This window comes from Rana temporaria, chromosome 3 (genome assembly GCF_905171775.1).
Source record: "Rana temporaria chromosome 3, aRanTem1.1, whole genome shotgun sequence".
Classification (NCBI taxonomy): Eukaryota; Metazoa; Chordata; class Amphibia; order Anura; family Ranidae; genus Rana; species Rana temporaria.
The window spans coordinates 363817380-363842268 of record NC_053491.1 but is presented as its reverse complement, the minus strand read 5'-3'; the positions used below and the strand labels follow the sequence as shown (position 1 = coordinate 363842268).

Genomic DNA, 24889 nt, shown 5'->3' with positions numbered 1-24889 from the left:
ACTGCACTAGGGTAAAGGAAGCTATTTAGGAAAAAAATAATTGTACCTTTACAACCCCTTTAAGTGCAAAATTCAAACGCTACATGCTGGGAGGGTTTATCCACATAATCAGCCACTGTCGACTTTGGTCAGGGATGTTACTATATATGCCCCAATTCACTGCATCCCAGAAGATGCCTGCACAGGAGACACAGGGCCTAAGTTTGTCAACGGAAAGGAAGAGGAGATGGTATGCAGGAGGGGGAGCAGGAAACATGCAAATTAATAAGAGTTAGTCAGCACTTCATGTTGGGACATCTCACTATGTCAAGCTCCCCAACGATTCTTTAGGTCCCGGATTATATTCCAGGATGGTTACATTTACACAGACTAAAAATGTATCGTAGTGCATTGTGGTCTACAGGTTGATGGTCTAAGAAGACGAAAAATGTACTCTTTACTGCTCAATGATTTATACCCTACCCTATGGATGCGCTAGAAAGTTTACTACAATGGTGGACTAACTTTCTATTGCCAGGCTACAGATATATTAGAGCAAGCTATTACAGCACCTAAACATTTTCTGATGCCCAACCATCAGCATACACTCAAATATTACCTAGAGTTAATCACTCTAAATAACTGGCAAGTGTCTGAAAATTTACATTGCTTTACTCCATACTGAACCCATCAAACAATCTATACTGAAATACCACTTCTGGCAACTCACCCATCTGCTGGGTCTAGAGCCAACGCCCGTGGGCTGTCCAAGTCTTTCCACACCAGTATCTGTCGATGCATGCCATCCAGCTTGGAGACCTCAATACGATTTGTGCCAGTATCTGCCCAGTAAAGGTTCTTTCCCAGCCAGTCCACAGCCATGCCTTCAGGATAATCCAAACCAAATTGGACCACGTGTTCTAGAGCACTTCCGTTCATGAACGCCCGGCTGATTGTCTGCAAGGAAAGAAAACAAGGATTCAATGCTGAAACTGCTTGGCTTGCAAGAATATCTCACCTGTCGCTTCTAAAAGGTGTAGGGAAGGTAGTCAAACAAAAAGAAGGCCTACCAACTATGGAGCCAAAATGAGTGTAAATTTCAGCAGTTAACCCAATGTAGAAATCAATATGCAATTTTCAAGCTAATGTACCAAGAAAACTTATGATCGGGAATATAATAGTGTCTGTATTAAGCTACTGCAGGATGGTCAGCTTTCAATGTAGAGCTCCCAAAGTGGCAGTCCAGCTGTCAAAGTGTGTTTAAAGGGTTAGTTCAACTTTTCAGAAAAAATGAACACAATACACTCTTCCTACCCCCCTTGGACCTGTTTTATTTTTCCCTGTGGGTAATGAGTGGGTAGTGCCCATACAGCTGGTGTAGTGGTCCAGGGATTTAAAATTTCCTCTCATCTCCATCTTTAAGCAGTGCTTCTGTGCTGCACTGCCCAATCAGAATCCCTCTGATCTGTCCCGGAAGCACCACAAAAAAAAAAAAAAAAAAAGAAGAAGAAGAAGAGCAGGGATTTAAAATCTTCAATTTTTTTAAAAAAAATTATAAATAAAATAAAGTGGGTAACAGATTACCCAAGGTGAGGAGTAAATAGCTTGCTATGCCTAATTGGAAAGCTGAACGAAAGAAAAAAAAACCATACTGTTGTAGCACAAACTGCAAAAGCAGGAAAAGAGATGACCAAGCAGCGTAGTCTATTAAAATTTTATTGAGAATTGATTAAAAATGGTATGGAAAATCAATGCAGGTAGTGATCCACAGACTGCTACACCAGCTGCAAGGGCACCAACATCTTGTCACCCGCAGAAATGAAGTACCGCAGAGACAAAGGTGGGGAGGATGCACAGTGTTGGGCTCACCTTTTAATTTTTTTCTGAAAAGGTGAACTTGCACTTTAAGGGCTTCCTGCCTGTGTCCATTTAACACCAAGGAAAAAAGTTTTGCCTCCTAGGGGTCTATGACAGCAGAATCTAAATACACCACAAATTATTCAGCATCCTGGCTAGATGCCTGACATTTTGGGTCAACTTAGACCTGCAGGCTGTTCCAGCAGAGCCTGAATGCACTCACACTGCATACCGTTAACCTCAGAGAAAACTTACATTATGCACCAGCTGGGGGAAAGGGTGAGGCCAGTGCTCAACCCCTGCATAAGGTTGAAAAGACCACTACCACCAGCTTATCTTATAAAATGCCACCGTCTAGAGCAGTGACGGCGACGCTTGGCACCCAAGATGTTTTGGAACTACATTGATGCTCACGCACTCTGCAATGTAGTTTAGAATTAGGGGAAATATAGTTCCAACACATCTGGGGTGCCACAATTCTCCATCACTGGTCTAGAGGGCAGAAAAAATCCCCATCCACAAATCTGCCCTGGAACCAAAGAGACTGTTTGTTATACATGTAAACAGTAAATATGTACATTCATATTTTGTTTTCTAGGCAGCAGGTTGCGCTCTAGGCTTTAAAGCTTCCTTTCATTTGCTGACCTGGAGCCTACAACAAAGGGAGGAGGAGAAGCAGAATACATTAGTACATCTCTGCAATACCTGTCCTATTTCTATAGAATATAAGATCCCCCTGAGGAAGACCTAGAAGGTCGAAATGCATTGGGCTTTCTTCTGTTCATCAAACTGAAGTTGATTTGTGCAAAATTGAATACTATATGTTTACTTGTCTTAACACCCTGGCATGTATTTTGCTTGTTTGTAATAACCATAGCTCATAAATTTATCAACAATTTTTTATTTGTCATTTGCTATTTTTCTACAAATAAAACCAATATTTTTTATTCAAACTGGTTTACCGTTTGTTGCTGCTAAAAAAAACATGGGAAAATGTTCTTCCATTGTTCAAGCACCTAAACCGGGGTGTGCAGCCCTCTCAAATCCCTGTATGTGTCATCTCATTTTATACCCATTGGCTTACTATGGGGCATCCATTGTCCGATCTCCTTCCTCTCCCCTGAAGCCACTGCTGGGAGCCGATCAAGTGACCGGACAGGAGCGACCTCCGAATGGGTGAGTATATGCATCTTCCCTTCACATGGTAGTTAGAATAGGCGTTAGAAGAGGGAAGGAGGCAATTTTAGGCTTAGCTAGAGACTGGAATTCTACCTTAAAACAGAGAAAACAAACATTTTAAAGAACCCTAGAGATTTTTCTTACAAAATATCGAAGTAAAAAATACTGATACTAAATGGTAACTTATGTTGGCAATACTGCCAACGCATGTGGAATGTCAGATAAGCACTTACCTTTAAACTGATGTCTGTCCAGTAAATACGGTTATCGGTCACATCAAAATCAAGAGCAGAGGCTTCCTTCACGCCGGTCAGTGGAATGGCTACATTGTTATTGTTGGTCTCTAGTGATATGCGGCGGATGTCAGCCCGGCGGGAGAACAGAAGAAATGCCTCTGGTACAATACAAGTTCTCATATCATTGATCAGCTCCAGCCCTATGGGACATGCGCAGCGTGGTCCCTGGGGTCGATACAGGCACAGGTGGCTGCAGCCACCATTACTGTCAGCACAGGCATTAGAACCTTTAAAAAAAAAATATAACGCACATTAGGCATTAGAACATAAAAAATAAAATCTATATTTGCTGCGTATTCCCATAAATCGAAAGATTCCTTGAACCATTGCACACACGCAGCTTACCTGGTGGCTTATGAATGTTTGTGGCCTTCAAACCCATCAAGTCAGGCAGCTGGTCAATGATCACCTCACGCTCGCCTGTGTGTTTGTGGACTCTCTCAATGCTGCGCCTTTGCCAGTCCGTCCAATAGACGTAATCCCCCAAGAGTGTGAAGCCAAAGATGTGTGGCAGCTTGTCCTCCACCAGCAGCCTGCGCCCGCTGCCATCCATATTCATGACCTGAAAACAACAAAGTGCAGAAAATCAATAACAATGATAGAAAGGTATAATTATACAAATATGCTTGGTGAAACGGAACTCAAGAGCCATGAAAGCTTAATGTATATACAGTATATTTAGGGTTGGTAATGAACAATATAGACTTCAAGACAGAGATAAAAAAAGAAATGTTGCACAGCATAGAACCATTTGTCAAAAAGCTAAAGTTTGCCTAAAAAAACCTCTTTAAAATGTGGCTGCCATTAAAAGGTGCAAATTTTCAGTTTAAATGCATTTATAAATTTTAACAAAAAAGGCGAATTAGGGCTTACAGTAGGTTTTCTTTGGAAAGCAACCAGAGCTTGGGTAGAAAAGCCTTCTACATGCAATCGAGCTGCAGAAAATGGCCCTTGCTCTGTGTGAAAGCAGTGGTCTCTTTGCAGAGGTCAAAAACACCCTTCCAGCTGAGTCAGAATTATACTTCTGCAATCAGCAAAGCACATGCCCCTTGCTCATTGGAAAGCTCTAGCTTTGAAAAAGCAAGGGGCATATCAGACCTCTGCAGAAAGACTGCTTTCACAGAGCACAGGTCCTTCTACGCAGCCTGCTAGCCATTTTTGTGGACACAGAAGTCATATCACACAGTGGGACACTTTCACAATATGTCTGCCTGCCTCCCTCCCACTTCTAACACCCATTTTAACTATCCCGTAAAAAAAGATGATGTGTATACTTGCCTCGGGGCACTCCAGTTTGGTCACGTGGTCTCCCCAGCGGCTAGACTCAGGGGAAGGGAGAGATCACCAACAATGGCTGAAATGTCTGGGTCTGACATCACCCATAGGCATCCATTGTCAGATCCCTTTCCTCTTTCACATGGTAGTTGGAATAGGAGTGGCTTTAAACACAAAACGTTTAAAAGAACCTGAGATCTCTACAATGTAATAGAAATCCTTTCAGAGGACTGGAATATTTCCGAGCATAACTAAAATCTTTAGATTGTTCCTTCACTACTAATGACTGTATGTATCAAGACAAAAAAAAAGAAAAAAAGAAGGATGAAATGTACCCATCCGTGACACAATGATTTAGCTCTGGGTTTTCACTGATGCGATATCTGATGCATTCCAGAATGCATGGAATCACATGACTAGTGAAATAACATGTTTCTATGGAGAAAGTTCACATATATGCAGTGCAATTCTAAAAATGGTCCTGTGCGACTTTGGTGCAATTCGTAACCACGGACTTGAATGAAAATCGCACACAGATCGCTTATCTGTCCTAAGAAAACATGATTCCAGTATGTTCTCTGCAAGTCTTTGCTTTGTTACTCCCACCTTTGATCTATGTGAGAGAGTCTGACTATCCAAAAATCGCATCAAAGACGCATTAGAATAGATTCTGAACTGCACCAACTCGCACTGGAGCTGCTCCATGAAATTGCACTGCAAAAAACACATTCAACTCACTGCATCAGTGTGAACCTAGGCTTAGGAAAAAAAAAACTGACAGGTGTCTAACCCTCCTCTGCTCTGTCCTTAATTTTTAGAAAAGGAATTTTAGGTTGCTTACTGTAAAGTATACATTAAAGATCTTGTTTTTGAATCTCATCACACTGGGAGAGAACAACCGCAGCAGAAGTTAAAGGATAACTGCACTTTCGTGGAAAAGACATAGCAGGGGAAAGAAATTAAAGTGATACTCAAGTCTTTTTTTTTTTTTAAATAACAAACATGTACTCACCTGCACGTGCAGTGGTTTTGCACAGAGCAGCCCAGATCCTAATGTTCTTGGGTGCCTCGCTGGTGCTCCTCTGGACCCTCCTTGTTCAGTCCCCCCCCCCCCCCCTCCCCAGCAAGCAGCTTGCTATGGGGGCACCTGAGCCACTGCTTTGTGTGTCCATGCAGACATTGAGCCATGGCTCGGGGCTGCCCCCTCTATCTTATATTTGGCTCACTGACTGACAGCGGCGGCCAATAGCGCCTGCTGTATTTGTCAGCCAATCAGGAGGGAAAGTCCCGGACAGCCACATCTCTGGTGCAACATCACTGGATCGAGATTGGGCTCAGGTAAGTATTAGGGGGCTGCTGCATAGAATGCATCAATAAACAAAAACAAAAAACTTCTGCCTTTGCAATAGCATACTGTATACAATTGCCACGCAAGCCATATTGAAATTAAATATCCTATTAAAATAAATTACCCATTTTAATCTGCACTGCTGTCATTTTCTGTAAAATTCAATGCAACATGGCTACCTGGAGGAAAGTCTCCAAAAAGTAATTTCCTGCTCGTGTGATTGGCTCACTGAATTTTTCAGAATTCTGCACGAAGATTCAAGTCAGATATTAGCCACTCACTGCAACTGCATCTTAATGTTTGGCAAGGTTTTCCCTAAAGTTTAATTACTTCTAAAAGGATGCAGACATTGCAACTTTTCTCATCGCAACACTGAAACGTGCATCAGTCGATTATAATGAATGAAACAGACCAGACCCTCCTATCCAGAATCAGTCTCCAAAGGATACTGTCAAACGGGTATTCCTTTAGAGAAGAAAAATGTAGAAATCTGCAACAAAAAGTTTGTTAAAATTCTTTCAATCTATTTTGATCATCCAGAGGGGATTGATATTTCCTCAACAAAAGTAGAGTTACTTTTTAAGTCTTACATAAACTAAAAAAACTTTCTCCTTCCATCTGCCAAAAACCAAGGTAAATCTACTCTCTGGTGGTTTTTGCTCTGCGAACCGCCAAGCAGTGTGGAGTTTCACATTCTGGGTCAAAGTCTAAACACAGCGAAACCGCAGAGTGGGAGAAAGTAGAGCAGAGGAAACATGTGGCTTCAACCACATTGACCCAGATCCTCTGGCTGATAACTGGCAAGGAAGGCACCAGCAAAATGATGCAGGGCCTCCCCTATTACCCGGCTGCAGATTGCCAGACATCCGAAGGCATCATGTGTGTTAAATTAATCATCTAGCTGCAAAACCAAAGAGGTGATATGGGATAGGGGGACCCTTCCCGTCCAAAACTGATTTTATACACAGCAAGAGGGTTAATCAACATACAAGCCAAGTTATCAGCACACAGCGACTGAATACAATTATCATAATTGGAAAATCACTGTTTCATTGAAATCTTCCTTACATACCATTACACAACACAGAGCCTGTGGCTGGCCAGCTAAGACCTGTCCTAGGTTGCTAATGTGACTTACATGCACATACATCTAGATCTGCTTATACAATTCATATGTAAGAGATAAAAGCAGTTATTTACCGTGATTTTATATATATATGGATGACATGTAACAGTTGTATATTGTGTTCCAGAAGCAAAAGAGAGAATATGCCTTTTAAGATTTGTTGTGTGACTGTAAGGTAAGCTCAATGACACAGCAGAATTGAAACCAGAAAGCATAGAGTTAAGCTTTTGTGACTCATGAGGAGTCTTGGCCAATCACAGCCAATCTCACATGGAGCAGGAGCCAGCCTTACACTCATTCGGTACGGAAAATTCCCAGCACACATCTAGAATTCATTACACCAGAGAGAGAAGATCTGAACAGACACACATCCATCCAGAGTTCTGTTTTATGGAAGCAAGTAGCCAAAATAGGTATTTAATACAGTTATACATGTTCCTTTTGTTAATAGTGTGATTAGAACTGTATACTAACTAGTTATGTGTTTACTTGTAGTTCCACCAAACGTGCTATCAAACATCACAGCAAATGGTCAAACAAGCAAACGTGCTATCAAGCAGCAATAGCAAAAGTTCCAGCAAACAGCAATATAGAGCGAGTAAAACTATTGATTAAGCCTCAGAGAGATCATAAAGTGTTTAAATAACTTAAAGTGAGAGTACAGATACTGAAGCAATATATCTACCATTTTAGGTAGAATGAGAAGATTGAACAGTTGAACAGCCATTTGTTATACATTATTCAACACGTTTTTACGTGGACTGCCTGCTGCGAGATCGTCAACGTTGTATATGAAGAAAAGCTGAAATTAATAAAATAAGTTGTCTCAAGAGTTTGGTGTGCTCTTTAAACCTACTGCTTCCATATAACAATGCTAGAGGAATTATAGAGTAACATATGGTCTTGTTTGGACTAAAAGATCAGAGAAATCAAAATTCTTCTAATGCCACAGGGCATAAAGGCACTTCCTAGTGCTGCACCTGCCACAGAGCCTACACGTTCCCAGGTGCCAAAGAACCCTGCCCACACACAGTGAGTACCAAACACAATAGGTACTAATTAACGAGTGTAGCGCTCACCCCCGAAGGAGCCGCTGGTTATAGATTGGGTGGCATGTTACCTTTGTGACTCCGCCGTCTAGGGTAGTTGATAAGAGCCAAAGCAAAGCAATGGAATGTCCAGCAGGTGTCTTTATCTTGTGCTTTTATGTACCCAACAAGGCAAAACAGTAAAACTTGAGGTAGAGAGTAAAGATGTATGAGGAGAAGGAACAGCAGATTCAGGCTTAATGAAACAGAAACAGTCCTGTTTCCAATAACACTTTGCTTTCGTTGCCACTCCAGCCAGAGTGGGTATAGTGTACCTGGACAGGCCTCTCACACCGACCTGGCAGCCAGAGTATCACTCGGAACTTTAAGGGAAAAGATCTCTGCCACAGATCCTCCCTAGAACTTAGATCATGGAGACAATCCTCCTCGGTAGTATTAGTGCCTGGATCAGCTTCAGGTAGTTTTAGATTAGGTCACCGACTGACAGATGGCTGACATCCAACATTTTAGTGTCCGGTTACCTTGATCCCCGAGGGATTGTCGAGGCCCTGTTGGATCGCCAGCCTCTCTTGGCTCTCCTCAGGCAGACTCCACACCGAACAGCTATCTTGCTTGGGATCTTTTCTCAAAATTGGGAACCCAGTCGATTATTGGGCCCCCGCCGCAGCTTTAAATGTTCCGGGCCAACATGGTCCCGGAACCAGAAACACCGCATGGCACGCACACCCTGGCCTGGAAGGCCATCTTGCCGGGGGGGGGGGGGGGGCGTGATGTGCGTCACCCTGAAGGTGGGTGACACACCAGAAAAAGACCACGCCTCAATGGTGTCTGTTCCAGAAGTACCCTCTCCCAGCATGCCCCGCGAGAGAATCTCCCTCCTCATTGGCTGCTGGCAAGAGGCACCCAAACCTCGACTCCACTGGCACGACCTGTCGCCCCGGGGTGGTACAACACCCCGGCAAAAACAGAATGAGCTCACAGTACAGCCTTGCTAAAACAGAGACCCTTTTAGAATTAAAATTGAGATCAGAGTCAAATTACACTCTGACTATCCCTTAAATTTTGTCAGCACCGGTACTTAGAAGTACCCCGGCGCTACACGAGGATATGCACCAAATCTCGATGCACATTGGCAGGAGCTAAAAATTTGGGGTCTGGTTCAGAGAAAAAAAACAACCTGCACCAAAATTTAACACAGGTTACTACACAGCAAACCTCAATCTGATTTCTGCAATTCATATCAGAGGCCAAAAAAAGGCAAATTTTCCTTCTCCGATTGGGCAGGTCAAAAGTTTTGGCTAAAAAAAAAAATATATATATATATATATATATAATTAGAAAATAATTAAAGTGATACTAAAGCTTTTTTTTATTTTTTAAATAACATATCATACTTACCTCCACTGTGCAGCTCGTTTTGCACAGAGTGGCCCCGAACCTTCTCTTCTAACTATTGTTATCACAAGAAATGTAAACATCCCCTGCGATAGCAATAGGCAGTGACAGGTACTCTTTAACTGATCTCTCCTCTGCCCTTGGAAGCTTTGAATCGATCCAAAGCTTTCCCTTGCTTGTAAAGGCCGGTAAATCGTCAAAACCGAAACTAAATAAATACTTATCACTTTCGGTTTTTCATACAGTAGAGATGATTGGGGCCAATCAGCTCTAGGATAAGCCTGTGGAATAGCTGGATTCAATCTGGGCTCGCTGGTGGGATGGTAGAGCTCGGAGAGGCACAATTAACCCCTAGGATATTTTCTACATACAAGGAAATCATGGTCTGGAAAAAATACAATGATGCCTGTAGCTTGCAGGCATCATCTCAGTATAACTGCGTAGCCCCTTCAGCCCCGGAAGGATTTACCCCCTTAATGACCAGGCCATTTCTTGCGATACGGCACTGCGTTGCTTTAACTGGCAATTGTGCGATCTTGCAACGCATTACCCAAACAAAATTGATGTCATTTCTTTCCTACAAATAGAGCCTTCTTTTTGTGGTACGCGATAACCTCTACGGTCTTTATTTTTTACGCTATAAACAAAATAAGCACAACAATTTTGAAAAAAGATTTACTGCAATAAAACATTCCCAAAAAGAAATGTAAAAAAACAAAAAAACAAAAAAACGTATTCATCGATTTAGGCCAATATGTATTCTGCTACATATTTTTACTAAAAAATAAAATCCCAATAAGCGTATATTGATTGGTTAGAGCAAAAAGTTATCGTGTCTACAAAATAGGGGATAGATTTAATGGAAATTTTATTTTCTTTACTAGTAATGGCGGCAATCAGTGATTTTTAGCGGGACCGAGACATTGCGGAGCACAGATCGGACACCTAACAGAAATTTTTTACACTTTTTTGGAAACCAGTAACATTACTACAGTAATCAGTGCTAAAAAATATGCACTGTAAGGCATCATGTACTGCTGGTAAAACCAAAACCATGTAGTGCAAGCGCCGGCCTGATTGCATGCATATTTAAACTCTTAAAGGGGTTGTAAAGGTTTGTTTATTTTCTAAATAGGTTTAGCTTTAAGCTAGTGCATCGTTGGTTCACTAAACTTTTCCTTAGATTTCCCTTCCAAATGTATTTTTTCTTTGTCTGAAATAGTGCTTACAGCGTCTCCCTGCAGGGATGTAGTCCCAAGAGAGGAGGCGAGCACGCTGACTAACCACCAGCCAATGGGGGCAAGCTTACTGAGGAGAAACAGGAAGTGAGAAATTCAGGCAAAGAAAAAAAAAAACTTTTAGAAGGGAAATCGAAGGAAAATGTAAGTGACCCAACAATGCACTAGCTTAAAGGAACCCATTTAGATAATAAAAAACAAACCTTTACAACCCCTTTAAGGTTTGACCTCGTATTATATGGTTTTGGTATATGTGAAGACAAAAATCTGCAGAAAATCTAATGGTGTGTATGGGTTCTTAGGAGCAGTCGGGCATCTCCCCATATCCCCCCCAACGATTTTAGGACTCAAAATGCAGCATGTAAACATGGCTAAACAGACATTAGACGCTGGTTTCTAGCTGTCAAGTTAATTATTTCAGGAGATGCCATGCAAGACTCCTGCAGACTTGTTAGTGTGTCTGCTCGTTCGAACAACAGCACCATGGTAGTTCACGGAAACCTACAAGTAGACACCTGCGAAGGCTGTTGGTACGTGTAGTTTCCCATAACTTTGTTAATGAATGACAGTTGGGCGGGTGTCCAGAGAAGATGCCTGCTCGCTGTCACAGGGAGGAGAGAGCGAGAGGGAGAGGCTACAGGAACACGTTACATATTCCACCCTAAATAAGGTGAACTTACCCTTTATAATTGCATATACCAAAATATTGCGAAAAACTATGGTACCACTACCTATAATTCTCCATAGGCAAGCCTTTACATGTCATTCCCTAAAATTCTCCAAAGGCAATGCTTTAAAGGCCTTTATAGGTCATTAGGTTAGAGTTAAAGCGAAGCTTCAGTCGCCTTCAGAAAAAATATACTGCAGCTGCCGACTTTTAATATTAGGACCCTTACCTATTCACAAATTATTTTTTACACAAGCCCTCTGTGTAATAGCATTAGGAAGGCAACAGTCTTCTTTATTGAGACATCAGGGGTCTATTGAACCCCTAGGGGTCTTTTGTATGCCCACAATGCAGCCATGAGCTTTAAACTATCCCCTCTGTGAATGTAAAAACGTCCAGCCAAAGTGGTTAACAAGTGATCTATCATTAAAACTACCTGTGGGACGCTTCATATGGAATAGGTCATTCTCTGATTCCTGAGACACCACAGCTGCACCTATATTTACAGTTATGTCACTGCCCACATATGTAGTCTATGAGGCAGACCACCATTGGATTCTCAGAGCATTTATTAGAGTAGGTATTAATATTTAGAGTAGGTTTTTTGCTTTGAGAATATTTCCTTCAAGCACTATGTGGCTGAATATTTGAGGATAAAGACCCAGCAGCTACTGGCTTTGTTACTTAGGTTTTCACAATTCTACAGCACGAAAACAGATCTGGAAAGCACATTTTCAAAAGTGTACCTTTAGATATGTTTAGAATGGTTTACACAATGTGAATTCATACAGACATGAATATGGAAACTACATATTGAAGCAGAGGATATATCTGCAATAGAACAGCCATGAACACTGCTACAAGGGCTGGCAGACATGAGGTTAAGCAAGTCTTCATGTGTAGTTTATAATAATTGCACCTCCCACACCCCGCTGGTGTGCCACAATGAGAGGCAGCCATCTTTTCTGAGAAAACTGAGTGAGATTAATGTCACTGCTGTAGAGACAGTCTGGTTCTGTCTGCTGCCGGCTGCCAGATAAAACGGGGAACAAAGACCTCCTTCTGAACCCCCCTGCTGGGTTCCATTAACCACCACGGTCAGCTTATCGATGTCTCAGAAGCTGCCAGAGAACCAACAAAGTAATTACTGTACTTAGAGGGAAAAGTGACATAATAAAAAAATGTGTGTGCATATGTATATAAAAATATATTTTTTATGCAACTTAGAGCTTTCCCAAGCCCAGCCTGGTCTACAATAGTCACACAAAGCACCTGAGAAAAGCAGCTTTGCTGCAACAATGTCATGTTGGGGCCCCAGACACTCATTCCATCAATGAAAGAGGTTTGATACAGATGAATGATAGCACATCATCAGATAACTATATAGGTAGCAGTATGCTCATATAGAAGCTACAATCCAATACAGCTTATCAGCCACTCACAGGACTTGAGAACAAACTAGAAGATAAAAACACCCATTATCACATTTAGAATTAGATGATCGTTTTTCAGGGGCAAAACAGTCTATATCAAAATCACTAGGTGGGGGAGGTCTGGACACTTGTTGGGATATGAAATTATATACATTAACATTGGAGTGAAACTTCATAAAATTATATTTACACAGCCGCGCTGCAATGCTGTACTGGAGTGAACCAGACAATAGACAATCCAAGCCATGCAGAAATATAACCCACCTCTATCTGGTCTGTCTTGGCATCTCCCCAGTATATTTTCCCTTCTGCATAGTCCAAGGCAAGACCATTGGGCCAGCCTAGGGAGGTGTTCACCAAAATCACTCTATCGGAGCCATCCATTGCAGCACGTTCGATTTTTGGGTTCTCTCCCCAGTCGGTCCAGTACATGTAGCTGTAGAAAAAAATACAAGTTGTATAAGATGACTGCTTTAGGAAATGTTTAAAACGTTCCAATGGTTACAGGGGCATTGGCCCAATCAATTTAAAAAATTCACAATGTGTGAATATGTCCATGCCCGAGTCTCAGTGGAATACTGTCCTACAGCCAACTTGAATGGGTAAAAAAACAAAAAAAAAAAACAATCAATCAAGCATTATACCAAGATTACCAATTCTTAAATGTGAGGGCTGCATTCATTTTCTTTAAGCTCTCTTATTTTCATTTATCAATCATCTTTCCTGCAGCCACATGCAGACCATGGATGATGCCATTTTCACTTGATACACACAACCACCCCCCACCCCCACCCCATCAGTGTTGATGGGGGAATCCCTTTAAAGCCATTGTGTTCCCTGGCAGAGGAGCGCAGGGAGCATGTAAAATATGTCAGGCTGGTTGCACCCAAGCTGATGGTTTAATCAACTTGGGTACAATTAGTCTGCCTATATATGGTTCAAATCTCAGCTGGTTCCTGCTAAACTAGCACAGATGATTCAAACCATCTATGGCCAGCTTAAGAGGCAATTATGAACCAATTTCTTTGAGCAGGGCCCACCAGTGCTCCTGGCTCCTTCCTCTTCAATCGGGTGCCCCACAGAGTGCCGTTTTCCATAGGGGCACCCATGCAGGCTCGCAACCGAGTCCCACTGCTGCCTCCATTGACAAAGACAGTCTGACTTGGCCCTACCCCTCGCTCCTGCGGCTATCAATCTGTCCAATGAGGAGAGAGTGTTCACAGCATCTCCATGCAGGGATGTAGTCCCAAGAGAGGAGGCAAGCACGCTGACTCAGCCCCCCCCCCCCCCCCCCAGTCAGAACGGCTCAGATAATGGGGGCAAGCTTACCGAGGAGAAACAGGAAGTGAGAAATAAAAAGACAAAGAAAAAAAAAAACATTTAGAAGGGAAATCGAAGGAAAAGGTAAGTGAACCAACAATGCACTAGCTTAAAGGAACCTATTTAGAAAATAAACAAACCTTTACAACCCCCTTTAAGTCCTAAACTTTTGAAAACGGTGCTTAACCAGATCATACAGTGAATTAGATCTGTAAAGCTCACAGGCAATTGTTATTTAATTGAATCAGACCATGGCTGAAAATGCAATTGTGCTGCCCAGCAAGTAGTAAAATTGCCCTAATTCTGCAAAGTGACAATGTCTATGAAAAGGACCCCCTCTGACCCACTGATAACCACCTCTCCAGCAATCCCCTGCAGCTCTTTCTTCTATCCAAGTCAGCACAAAAAGTGCTTCCACGTATAGGGGAGTATGTGACTGCCCCCCCCCTTACAGTGCTCTGGGTCTAGGGCCTAGCACGGCCCCACAACTGAGGGGGTGACATCACTGCTCTCCCTAGGCTACAACAAGGGGTATTACGATGTCAGTTGCAACAAAGAGGCTGTAGATGCATCAGTTTGTGGGCCCTTCCACAGACACTGTCAGTGACAGAATCTAAGCCCAGAATGCATGCACCCCTTTTCAGCTCCAAGCGCCATTTTGTCTTTCAACTGTCAAATGCCAGTGCTTCAGAAGCCAGCAAGGGCACTCTTATTTGGCAGAGCAGAGGATGGGCCTTGAATCTGTAAAGAAGTTGTGGTCCCAAGCACAGAGAGTCGGACTAAATGGGGCTTGTAGACTAAAATAGTTCTTACAAGTGCTTCAGCTAGTTATCTTAAGGCTGTATCCAGGGCAGTTCAGATTCACTTTACACTAAAATACTCAAGGAAAAAAACAGAGACTCACCCATTTGTTGGATCCAAGACTATAGCTCTCGGTTCATCAAGATCTTCAGATATTAAAATTTTGCGCATAGTTCCATTTAACCGCGTCACCTCGATGCGATCAGTTCCCGTGTCTGTCCAGTACAAGTTCCGAGCCACCCAGTCCACAGCGATTCCATCAGGGTGAGATACTTGAGAGACAACAATGAACTGACTGGAGGAACCATCAACCTGAGCCCGTCGAATGGCTCGCACCTCATCATCTGTCCAGTATATATAACCATCCACTGGGTCATAGTCTATGGCGATGGCATGGCGGATGTCATCCAGAGGGAGCACAATATCAGTAAAGTCAGGGGTGTCCAAGGATATTCGCCGGAGATCTGTCCGCCGGGCAAGTAGCAGCAGCTCTGTAGCGCCTGAAAATCAATCACATTAAGAGACAAATTATGGTACTATAAAAAAAACATTTTACACTTCTGCTTACTAAACAATTACTTTGCAGTTGTTACAGCAACTAACAGAGGGGCTTCAGTGCTTTTGTAGCATATTTACCATTAGATACTTTCGTAGAATTCCAAAAATACACCCAACAGTTAGGGTTTAAGAATCTTTCACTCCTTTTCTTGTGAAAAAAAAAAAAAAAGAATCTTTCACTCTTAGTGCTTCCTTACACATGCGTCATCTGTGAAAAGCAATTGTAGGTGGACCGCTTTTACAGAGTAGCAAGGGGGTGACTGACAGGAGTGTAGGAGATGATACTTCCACCTCTCGAATGCTTTTCCTGACAGCTAACAGGCTTTATTCAATAGGAATAATGCGTGACAAAAACGGCTTGCGCTCGGCTTGCTACTGCAGCACAACCCCATCAACATGAATAGGTCTCATTCATTTGCAGCACTGCCCACCAATGTGACAGGGGGGATTCATCTTTGCAATGACAGCATGTGTATACCCCCAGCCTTTGCCCCAACTGCAAGTGAAAATGAATACAAGCCATGCCCCCTGTAGACCCAATGAGTGTGGCTGCTTAGATCTGTAGCTCTGGCTCTACAGACATCCTATGTCCGAGCCTTTCCCAAAAGGCACCGAATCCTTCCTAAAGATGGCGGGATCCCGAGGCAGGCATGATGGTAAATAAATATGGGCCATCGACACCCCAGTCAGCAGCGGAACAACTGACAAAGTATCGCAGGCAAGATGGTGCTTATCCCTCAGCCAAGACTGAAGCCATGCTGCAGCCCTCTCCCAACTCAGCACAGCTCTCCACATCAAGCGTGAGTGAAATCATGCTAGCTATAAAAGACTGCAAGGTCTTCCTTACAGCTCAGATGGAAAGCATCCATATTGATTTTTTCCAATTGAAACAAGATGTGCAAAAACTTGAGGGGGGCGAAAAACGTACCAGATTCCTGGAGGACACAGTACACTCCTTTGCTGCCACTATGCACACGGCTACCGATGAGCTGGTGTCCATCAGAGCCAAAACTGAGGATTTAGAGAACCTCTTTCGCAGGAACAATCTCCGCTTTGAGGGGTTACCTGAGCGTTCAGAGGGAGCTCGCCCTGAAGGATTCGTTCACTCCTGGTTGCGATATGTTTTTGGGATGGAGGTGTGGACCCATGCCTTTGTGCTTGATCGTGCACATTGAAACACCCCACCCAAGATCCCTGTTAGCAAAAATCAATTAAAGACAAAGTCACCATCCTGCGCTTTGCTTGAGAAAAGGGCCAATTCAAGTTTAATGGTAATAATATCTCCATATATCCGGATTTCTCGGCTGAAGTTCAACGCCAGCACATATCCTTTTCTGCTGTGAAACACCGCGCTGAAGGCCTGCCATATAAAATGTTCTTCCCTGCTAAGCTGCAGATCATCCATGATGGTAAAGCTCACTTCTGCACTTGTCTCAAGGATGCTATGGCCTGGATAGCCGCTTGTTTTGGGCAACAACCTAGACGCCGCAGCAACTGATGCTGTACTCAGTTTTTCTTCCTCTTTGCCTCACTACTCATCTCTCCTGAAGCAAGCTTGAGCACCTGTGGGTCACCATATCCTTCCTTTTGCCTCCTACACTCCATTGCTACAGATTACCTGAGGACTGCACCCACCCCTTCTTTGCCGTCAGGTGCCATTATAGTCTATAACACCTGTCCTAATCCCTGCCTTGCCTTATAGGACTACCAGTGTTTGTGACTTCTTTTACAGGTTACTGTTATATCCTGCCAGATGGAACCTCTGCCCTTACAGAGAGCCTCTCTAGACCCACTACCTCCAGTAGAGGGGGGATTTTAGGTCCCCCCACCCCCTTTCATTTTTGGCCCCTCTCAGGTTTTAGTTGTTGGGACTGGCTGGATGTCTACGTTTTTTTTCTGCTGCCATTTTTTATGCTCCTATTGCAAAACTGTGGTCCCTTAAACGCCCATGGCTGGCTACACATACCAACTACTCCCATGGGGTTTCTATCCTACTAGCAAAATCCCTCCCAGCTGAAATCATGTGGATTAAAAACTGACCCAAAAGGAAGATTCATTAGTATTTACACTAGTGAACATACATTTTCCTCAGACCTACTTTCCAATTTATCCCTGATGCTGCCGTCTAGAAACCCGAGCTCCCCGCTCTATTTTGGAGACTTTAATGCTGTTCTAGATCTTGCCACATGGAACGCTTGGGGGGGTGGGGGTAGACCCTACCCCTCATTTATTGACTGGACCCAGGTGTATGGTCTTACTGAGCTGTGAAAGTACCCAGAGCAGCAGAGTTTGTTTTTCCACTCTGACGCCTTCCAGACTACGTCACCTACGTCACCTATAGATATGGCATTCTCTACTGTTGAAGTACTCCCTATTGTGCATGTGGCTTCCAACTTTCCCCGAGGGGTGTCTGATCATGCCCCCATTTCTGTGGATCCCCTCCTCCTGCCAAACTCAAGCACTTTTGTCTGGCGGCTGAACTCCCATTGGTTGGAGGATGAGATGGTACAGAATGACTGCAGGAAGAACATTGTGGATCACTGGCGTACGAATCAGGGCACTGTTGGGTTCTCAACTGCCTGGGAGGGTTCTAAGCCCGTGCTACGAGGCACCTTTATATCCATTACTTCTGCACCCAGCAGTGCACTGAGGATCTAGAAAGTAAGATGGTAGCTGCAGAAGCAGCATATGCTGTGAATCCTGATCCGGCTACCCGTACCTCATGGCTTCATAGAGAATATAAGCTCCGCCTCTTTGACCTTACAAACAAAAAAAAAAAAAACTTATGCTCAATGTCACTTAGAAGACGTTCGGCAAAAAGGCTGGTTGTCTACTTGCATATCTAACTAGGCCAAACAGTATACCCATCTCTATTCCTAGGATTCCAACTTCTCAAGACACGGTTAGCGATGTCCCTCAGGAGATAACAGACACCTGCCTTGTCTTCCATCGTGATTTATACACTACTAGGGCCCACTACTCTGATGCCCATTTGGACAACTACTTGACCCAGACGGTGCTTTAGACTTTGACCAAGACCGGACTGAATTGGACAAACTTTTTTCTGTTAAGGAGCTCTCCCTAGCAATTTCGCAGCTCCCGACTCATAAGACGCCGTCTTGGAGGGCTTTCCAGCTGAATGGTATGTATGCACAATTTCGACACCTCATGAGTCCCATCATACTTAATACATATGAGGCCGGGAAAGATGGAGTGCTCCCTCCTAGGCTTTAATTATTTTGATACACAAGCCCCAGAAAGATCCACTCAAATGTGACTCTTATAGATCTAGCCCTCTCATTAATGTGGATGGTAAAATTCAGGCCAAGATCCTGGCTAATCGTCTGAATGGGGTTATTGCGAAATTGGTTGGGAGTGATCAAGGAGAATTTATACCAGGGCGTTCAACCAGAATGAATATTCGTAGATTGTTCCACAATTTGACCTATCCCCACGACTGTACTTCTACACGTGCGATTGTGTCACTAGACGCATGTAAAGCCTTCAATGGTGTCGAGTGGCCTTATCTATTTTGGGTATTGCAACTGTATGGGTTTGGCCCTAGACGCATTGCGTGGATACGGCTACTCTACACATTAGCTTGCCCGGCTGAGAATCAACTCTCAGGTCACTGAGCCCTTCTGATTACTAGAGGCACCAGGCAGGGGTGTCCCTCATCGACCCTCCTGTTTACTTTGGCTATGGAGCCCCTTTGCTGTAAGGATCCGTAGCTCTCTGATTAAGGGTTTTCCCATAAATAACATTGAAGTGCGTATATCTCTCTATGCAAACGATACTCTAGTCTATCTAGCGGACCCTCATACATATCTTGTCTGAAGTCAACACGTTTGATGACTATTCCGGATTCCGGGTGAACTGGGATAAATCTACCCTATTTCCACTAGATCAAATTGTACTCAATTTCCTTGAACTCTAAACTGCAAGTCCCTACCTCTTTTAGATATCTAGTGGTTATAGTTCAGTTACCACTATCCTTGTATATTGTCAATAATCTACGCCCCCTACTGGTAGAACTACAGACACAGACCAAACAGTGGAAAGATCTGCCCCTGGATCTAATGGGGAGAGCCAATGTTCTTAAAATGATTTACTTACCTAAACTGCTGTATGTTATGGTCAATTCACCGTCCAAAATTCCCAAATCTATTTTTAAAAGCATTGACTACATCTGTATTGCATTCCTTTGGAACGGGCAGTCCCCTAGAGTTGCACTAGAAACACTGTGCCTCCCCTCACATATGGCAGGTCTGGCATTCCCTACCTAGCATCCCAGCTGGTTAACATTCATGATTGGCTCCACCTTAACTCTGATAATACCTCTACAACTGAGGGAGCCATAGTTTCCTCATTGGAGACACTCCACAACATTGTCTATAGGGGATGCACACCACCTGGACCGGGCATGTTGATAATCCAAACCTCCCTCTCGCCCTATTCCAAACTGTAGTTGCAAAAATCTCCACTGATTCTTGACAGACCTCCCCCAACAGTCCCTTGTGGTTCAACCCTAACCTTAAGGAGTTATGTTCTATACCTGACCTACTTAGATGGACATCAAAGGGAGTGAAATACCTATGTCATCTATATACCCCCCCAGGGTTTTAAATCCTTTTCTCAACTTCAGACAGACTTTGACATCCCATCGACATACCTATTTTACCATTTCCAACTCAGACATGCTCTGCTCAGTCCTATTAAGACACCTGATCTGGAAAAACAGACGAAACTTATATTCACGTATTACTCCACTCATGACCGGCACTAACCCTAGGTTTTGGAGGGCTCAAGAGAGGTGGGCCCCTTTTGATATCTCTACCACAGAAGAGGATTGGTCCAAGTTCTGTGATACATTCAAAACCTTCTCATCTCCTCGAGGGACAGGGTGATGCAACTAAACATTCTCCATCATTCACACCTCACCCGCTAGGCAAGACTGTATAAAATGGGACTATCCCCCCTTTGACATAGGCTTCTTCATATCTTCTGCACTGGGTTTGCCAAAAAAAAGTGCACCCTAAAAACTGTCTGCTGGGCATATTTGCTGCTTTCCAGCCTCAGGCCAAGAGACTACTTTGCATCCTCTATTTCTAGGCAAGGAAGTCCCTCCCGCTGACGTGGAAAGGGTCAGACCCCAATACAGAACATGTGGCTGAAACTTGTCAACGATTCCCTGCCTCTATATAAGAAACTTACCTTTGACATTCGTATGAGGTCTAAAGCGTTCCATAAAATATGGGGCAGATGACTGGCTAGCCCACCAACCATCTCCCCTGTACTACCATGACAGGGGTTCACCTCGTGAGTGTTGTATTAAACAGAAACTTCTGTTATGCCCAGGATGTTTAAAAAAAAAACAAAAAAAAAAAACATATTGCTTAAGCCTCTGTTAATGTTTATATCCACTGGTAGATGTAATATCTAGTTTATTATTGCACATTGAATAAGTAGAAATCAATACTAAATTAAATAAAATACAAAATAAAGTGCAAACATGCAAAAGTGATTATAACTGAGCACCAACATATTAGTATGATAATGTGTGTATATAAAAAGTCCAAAACACAATATAAGTTCAATAGTGGAAATAGTGACCCTTGGGTGCTTGATTGCGATACATCATTTCTGCCGTTTTTGAAGCGCAGCTGGAACACTCCACTGCGTTTCTATGCACATGGATTTTTTAAGCTGAAAGAATTTGCAATTTTTACCAGTTTTTTTTTGGAATAAAACTGACATACTTCACTATGGAAGCCCTTTCTTTTACATTTTTCCCACCAACCATTGGACAACTCCCTTCAAATTGTTTTTTCTCTGGGAACGTGCTCAAACGATCTGGATTAATTTGGTGTGCGTGTCCTGGAGGTCGGTAAAACACTGGGATCATCATTGGGATTGTGCACAACTCTTGCTGGATATACCCATATGCTCTTTATGAATACCTGTAATAGGGGTCATGGAAGACTGGCGAGTAGGATGCGTGACAGGTGATGGAAGATATTTCGGTCAAATTTACCTACTGTCCAGCAGGGATTTGTAGATTGTGTACACTATCTGAAGAATTTGATACATTGTTTGAATAGTCACCAACTTATTTTGTGTTTGGACTTTTAATACACGTTATTATACAATTATATGCTGGTGCTCAGTTGAAATCACTTTTGCACTTTATTGCACTTGAAGTCCGCCCACTGTATATATACGTTGGCACTTTAAAGATGGATATCTCGGTAATGGCAGCAGCTGCTGCCACAAATGAGGTATCCATCTTTTCACTGGGTGGTCCTATTTACGATAATGGTGGTCTCTGTGGCGGATTCGCTGCAAGATCACTGTTATCAGCGGTGGGAGAGGGGGCCCCCTCTTCCCGCCGCTACCGGAGCCTTCGATAAGGCGGAGGCAATCGGGTCCTTCGCCTTCCTTGGTATAGATATGAGTGAGGGCAAGATGGCACCCACCCATCTCCATACCATTGCAAGGCGGAAGCGACGTCAAAACGCCAAGAGGACCTGTCTTTTTTTTCTATTACAAAGGATGTTTACATTCCTTGTAATAGGAATAAAAGCGACCCAATTTTTAAAAAATAAGTTTTAAAATCAATTTTTTTTTTTTTTTTTAAGTGCCCCATCACGACGAGCTCACGTGCCGAAGCGAATGCATGTAAAAAATTAGAAAACCACATGTGAGGTATCGCCGCGATCGTTAGAGCGAGAGAAATAATTCTAGCCCTCCTCTAACTCAAAACACGCAGCCTATAGAATTTTTTAAACGTCGCCTATGGAGGGTAAAAGTTTGACGCCATTCCACGAGCGGGCGCAATTTTGAAGCCTGACATGTTGGGTATCAATTTACTCGGTGTAACATGATCTTTCACAATATAAAAAAAAAGTGCGCTTGTATGACTGCTGCACAAATACGATGTGACAAAGTATTGCAATGACCGCCATTTTATTCTCTAGGGTGTTGGGGGAAAAAAAAAAAAAAAATGTATAACGTTTGGGGTTTCAAGTAATTTTCTATCAAAAAAATAAATAAATTGTTTTTATCTAGTAAACACAGAGTCTGAAAAACAGGCTTGGTCCTTAAGTGGTGAATCAATTTAGTATTGATTTTTAAATATTCATTTTATTTTATACAACGTGCTGCTCCTTACCAAAATTCACCCGTTTAATTACTCCAGTTGTTGTTAGCAATTATGCTTTCACTTTGCGCTGGTTCTGGGGTTTTTAACCACCGGACCATTTGGCTGGCCAAAGAACAAGCCACTTTTTGCGATTCAGCACTATCGCTTTAACTGACAATTGCGCGGTCATGCGATGTGGCTCCCAAACAAAATTGACGTCTTTTCCCCCCACAAATAGAGCTTTCTTTTGGTGGTATTTGATCAACTCTGCGGTTTTTATTTTTTTAAAATAGAGCGACAATTTTGAAAAAACAAAATGCAATATTTTTTACTTTTTGGTATAATAAATATGCCCAAAAAAAATATATAAAAAAAAAAAAATTTTCCTCAGTTTAGGTGGATATGTATTCTACATATTTTTGGTAAAAAAAAAAAAAACGCAATAAGCGTTTATCGATTGGTTTGCGCTAAAGTTATAGCGTCTACAAAATAGGGGATAGTTTTATAGCATTTTTTTTGTAGTAGTAGTAATGGCAGCGATCAGCGATTTTTATAATGACTGCTATATTATGGCGGACACATTGGACACTTTTGACACCATTCTAATTTTTTACAGCGATCAGAGCTGTAAAAATGCACCGATTACTGTAAAAATTACACGGGCAGTGAAGGTGTTAACCTGTAGGGGGCGCTGAAGGGGTTGAGTCCTAGTGAGTGATTCTAACTGTTCGGGGGCGTGGCTATGAGTGACACGTCACTGATCCCGATGAGGGAGCATTCGATCAGTGACATGTCACTAGGAAGAACTGGGAGATGTTGTGTTTAGGGCCGAAACAACTAATCGATTAATCGACAACTAATCGATTATGAAATTAAATCGATTACAATTTTCATAATCGATTAATCGGACAGTAACATAATAGGGTTAAAAAAACAAAAGTAGCCCTTTATAGTACAAAAAAGGAAATCGCTACTGTAAATATTACTTTCACTGTCCTACAGTAAAAAAAATGAACCCCTTGCAGTAGTGATTATTTGCTCTTTTTGTTCCTTTTTTTAACCCCCATTATGTTACTAAACATCTCAGGCCTGGCTGGGTCACACCTCTGTTTTAGGTGCTTTTTGCAGAAACACACTACAGTAATTTACATGTTTTCCTATGGGACACGTTCACATCCATGATTTTTTTTCAGCTGCTGCATATTAGCAAAGGGCAAGGACTTAACGCAAAACGCTGCTATTTTTTTATTTTTTTTGGTTCAATATACTTCAATGGAGAAGCTGCAGAAAAGCATATAATGTGTTTTTGCGGCAATTTGCGTTTTGTAATCTGCCCAACAACAACAAAAACTTTTTTTAAGGCTATTATCCGATTAAATCGATTAATTGAAACAATCGGCCAACTAATCGATTATGAAAATAATCGTTAGTTGCAGCCCTAGATGTGTTTACACTGACGTCTCCCTGTTCTTCAGCTCCATGACACGATCGTGGGACACCGACATTGAATCTGCCGGTCAGGTGGGCATGGTCACAGAGGTTGCGAGCGCGCTGGCGTGACCACACGGCGACAAAGGGGACGTACCTGTACGCCCATTTGCCCAACCGTGCCATTCTGTCAACGTAAATGATCGTGCGGTGGTCCTTAAGCAGTTAACCCCTCATTCACATATTATTGCACACTGCCTGGATTTCCATTAAATGCTGGATTAGGAGCATTCCGTTATCGGTGTTGAAGTTTGTTTGTGCCTTTTGCTTTATGTCTGTATGTCATAAAACTGCAATAAAAATCTTTAAAAAAAAATAAAATAAAGATATATAGGTCTACATGCACATATAGGATCCTATATGCCACAAAATATTCTGCGAGCTAAAAGAATGTATTGTAAAGATAATTTCTCAATCTCTATTATGTTACATTCAGAATAATCAATAAATTCTTGATCTTTGGTTCATGTAAAGAAAAAAAATATATATCAGGTTTAAAATCATCACTACCTTCGCAAGGTGAACAGGGCATAACAAATACTGTGAGCTTTATTTTAGATTAGAAAAAACATATGTGAGGTACGCCAACAAAGAACTTGCTCTACATTGTGAAAAACATTAAAAATCGGCATTCCATGCACAAAGATTTGCAAAGACCACAGCAGTAAAATTAATAATTAAAGCTTTCTGAAGTCTCTCAAAGGACAACATGCAGGGCTCATATATAAAAAAAAAAAAA

General features: G+C 42.4%; 1 protein-coding gene across 2 annotated transcripts in view; it reads right to left on the bottom strand.

Annotated features, from left to right (window-relative positions):
• The window catches only part of LRP6 (LDL receptor related protein 6), a 150874-nt gene that overhangs the window by 59436 nt on the left and 66549 nt on the right, over positions 1-24889 (bottom strand). For both annotated transcript variants that reach the window (XM_040345378.1, XM_040345377.1), the window contains exons 6-10: positions 15067-15463; positions 13107-13278; positions 3657-3873; positions 3249-3538; positions 710-936 (exon numbers count right to left, since the gene is read on the bottom strand). In XM_040345378.1, the coding sequence (XP_040201312.1) occupies positions 710-936; positions 3249-3538; positions 3657-3873; positions 13107-13278; positions 15067-15463 (1303 nt within the window). The remainder of the gene's footprint in view (positions 1-709; positions 937-3248; positions 3539-3656; positions 3874-13106; positions 13279-15066; positions 15464-24889) is intronic.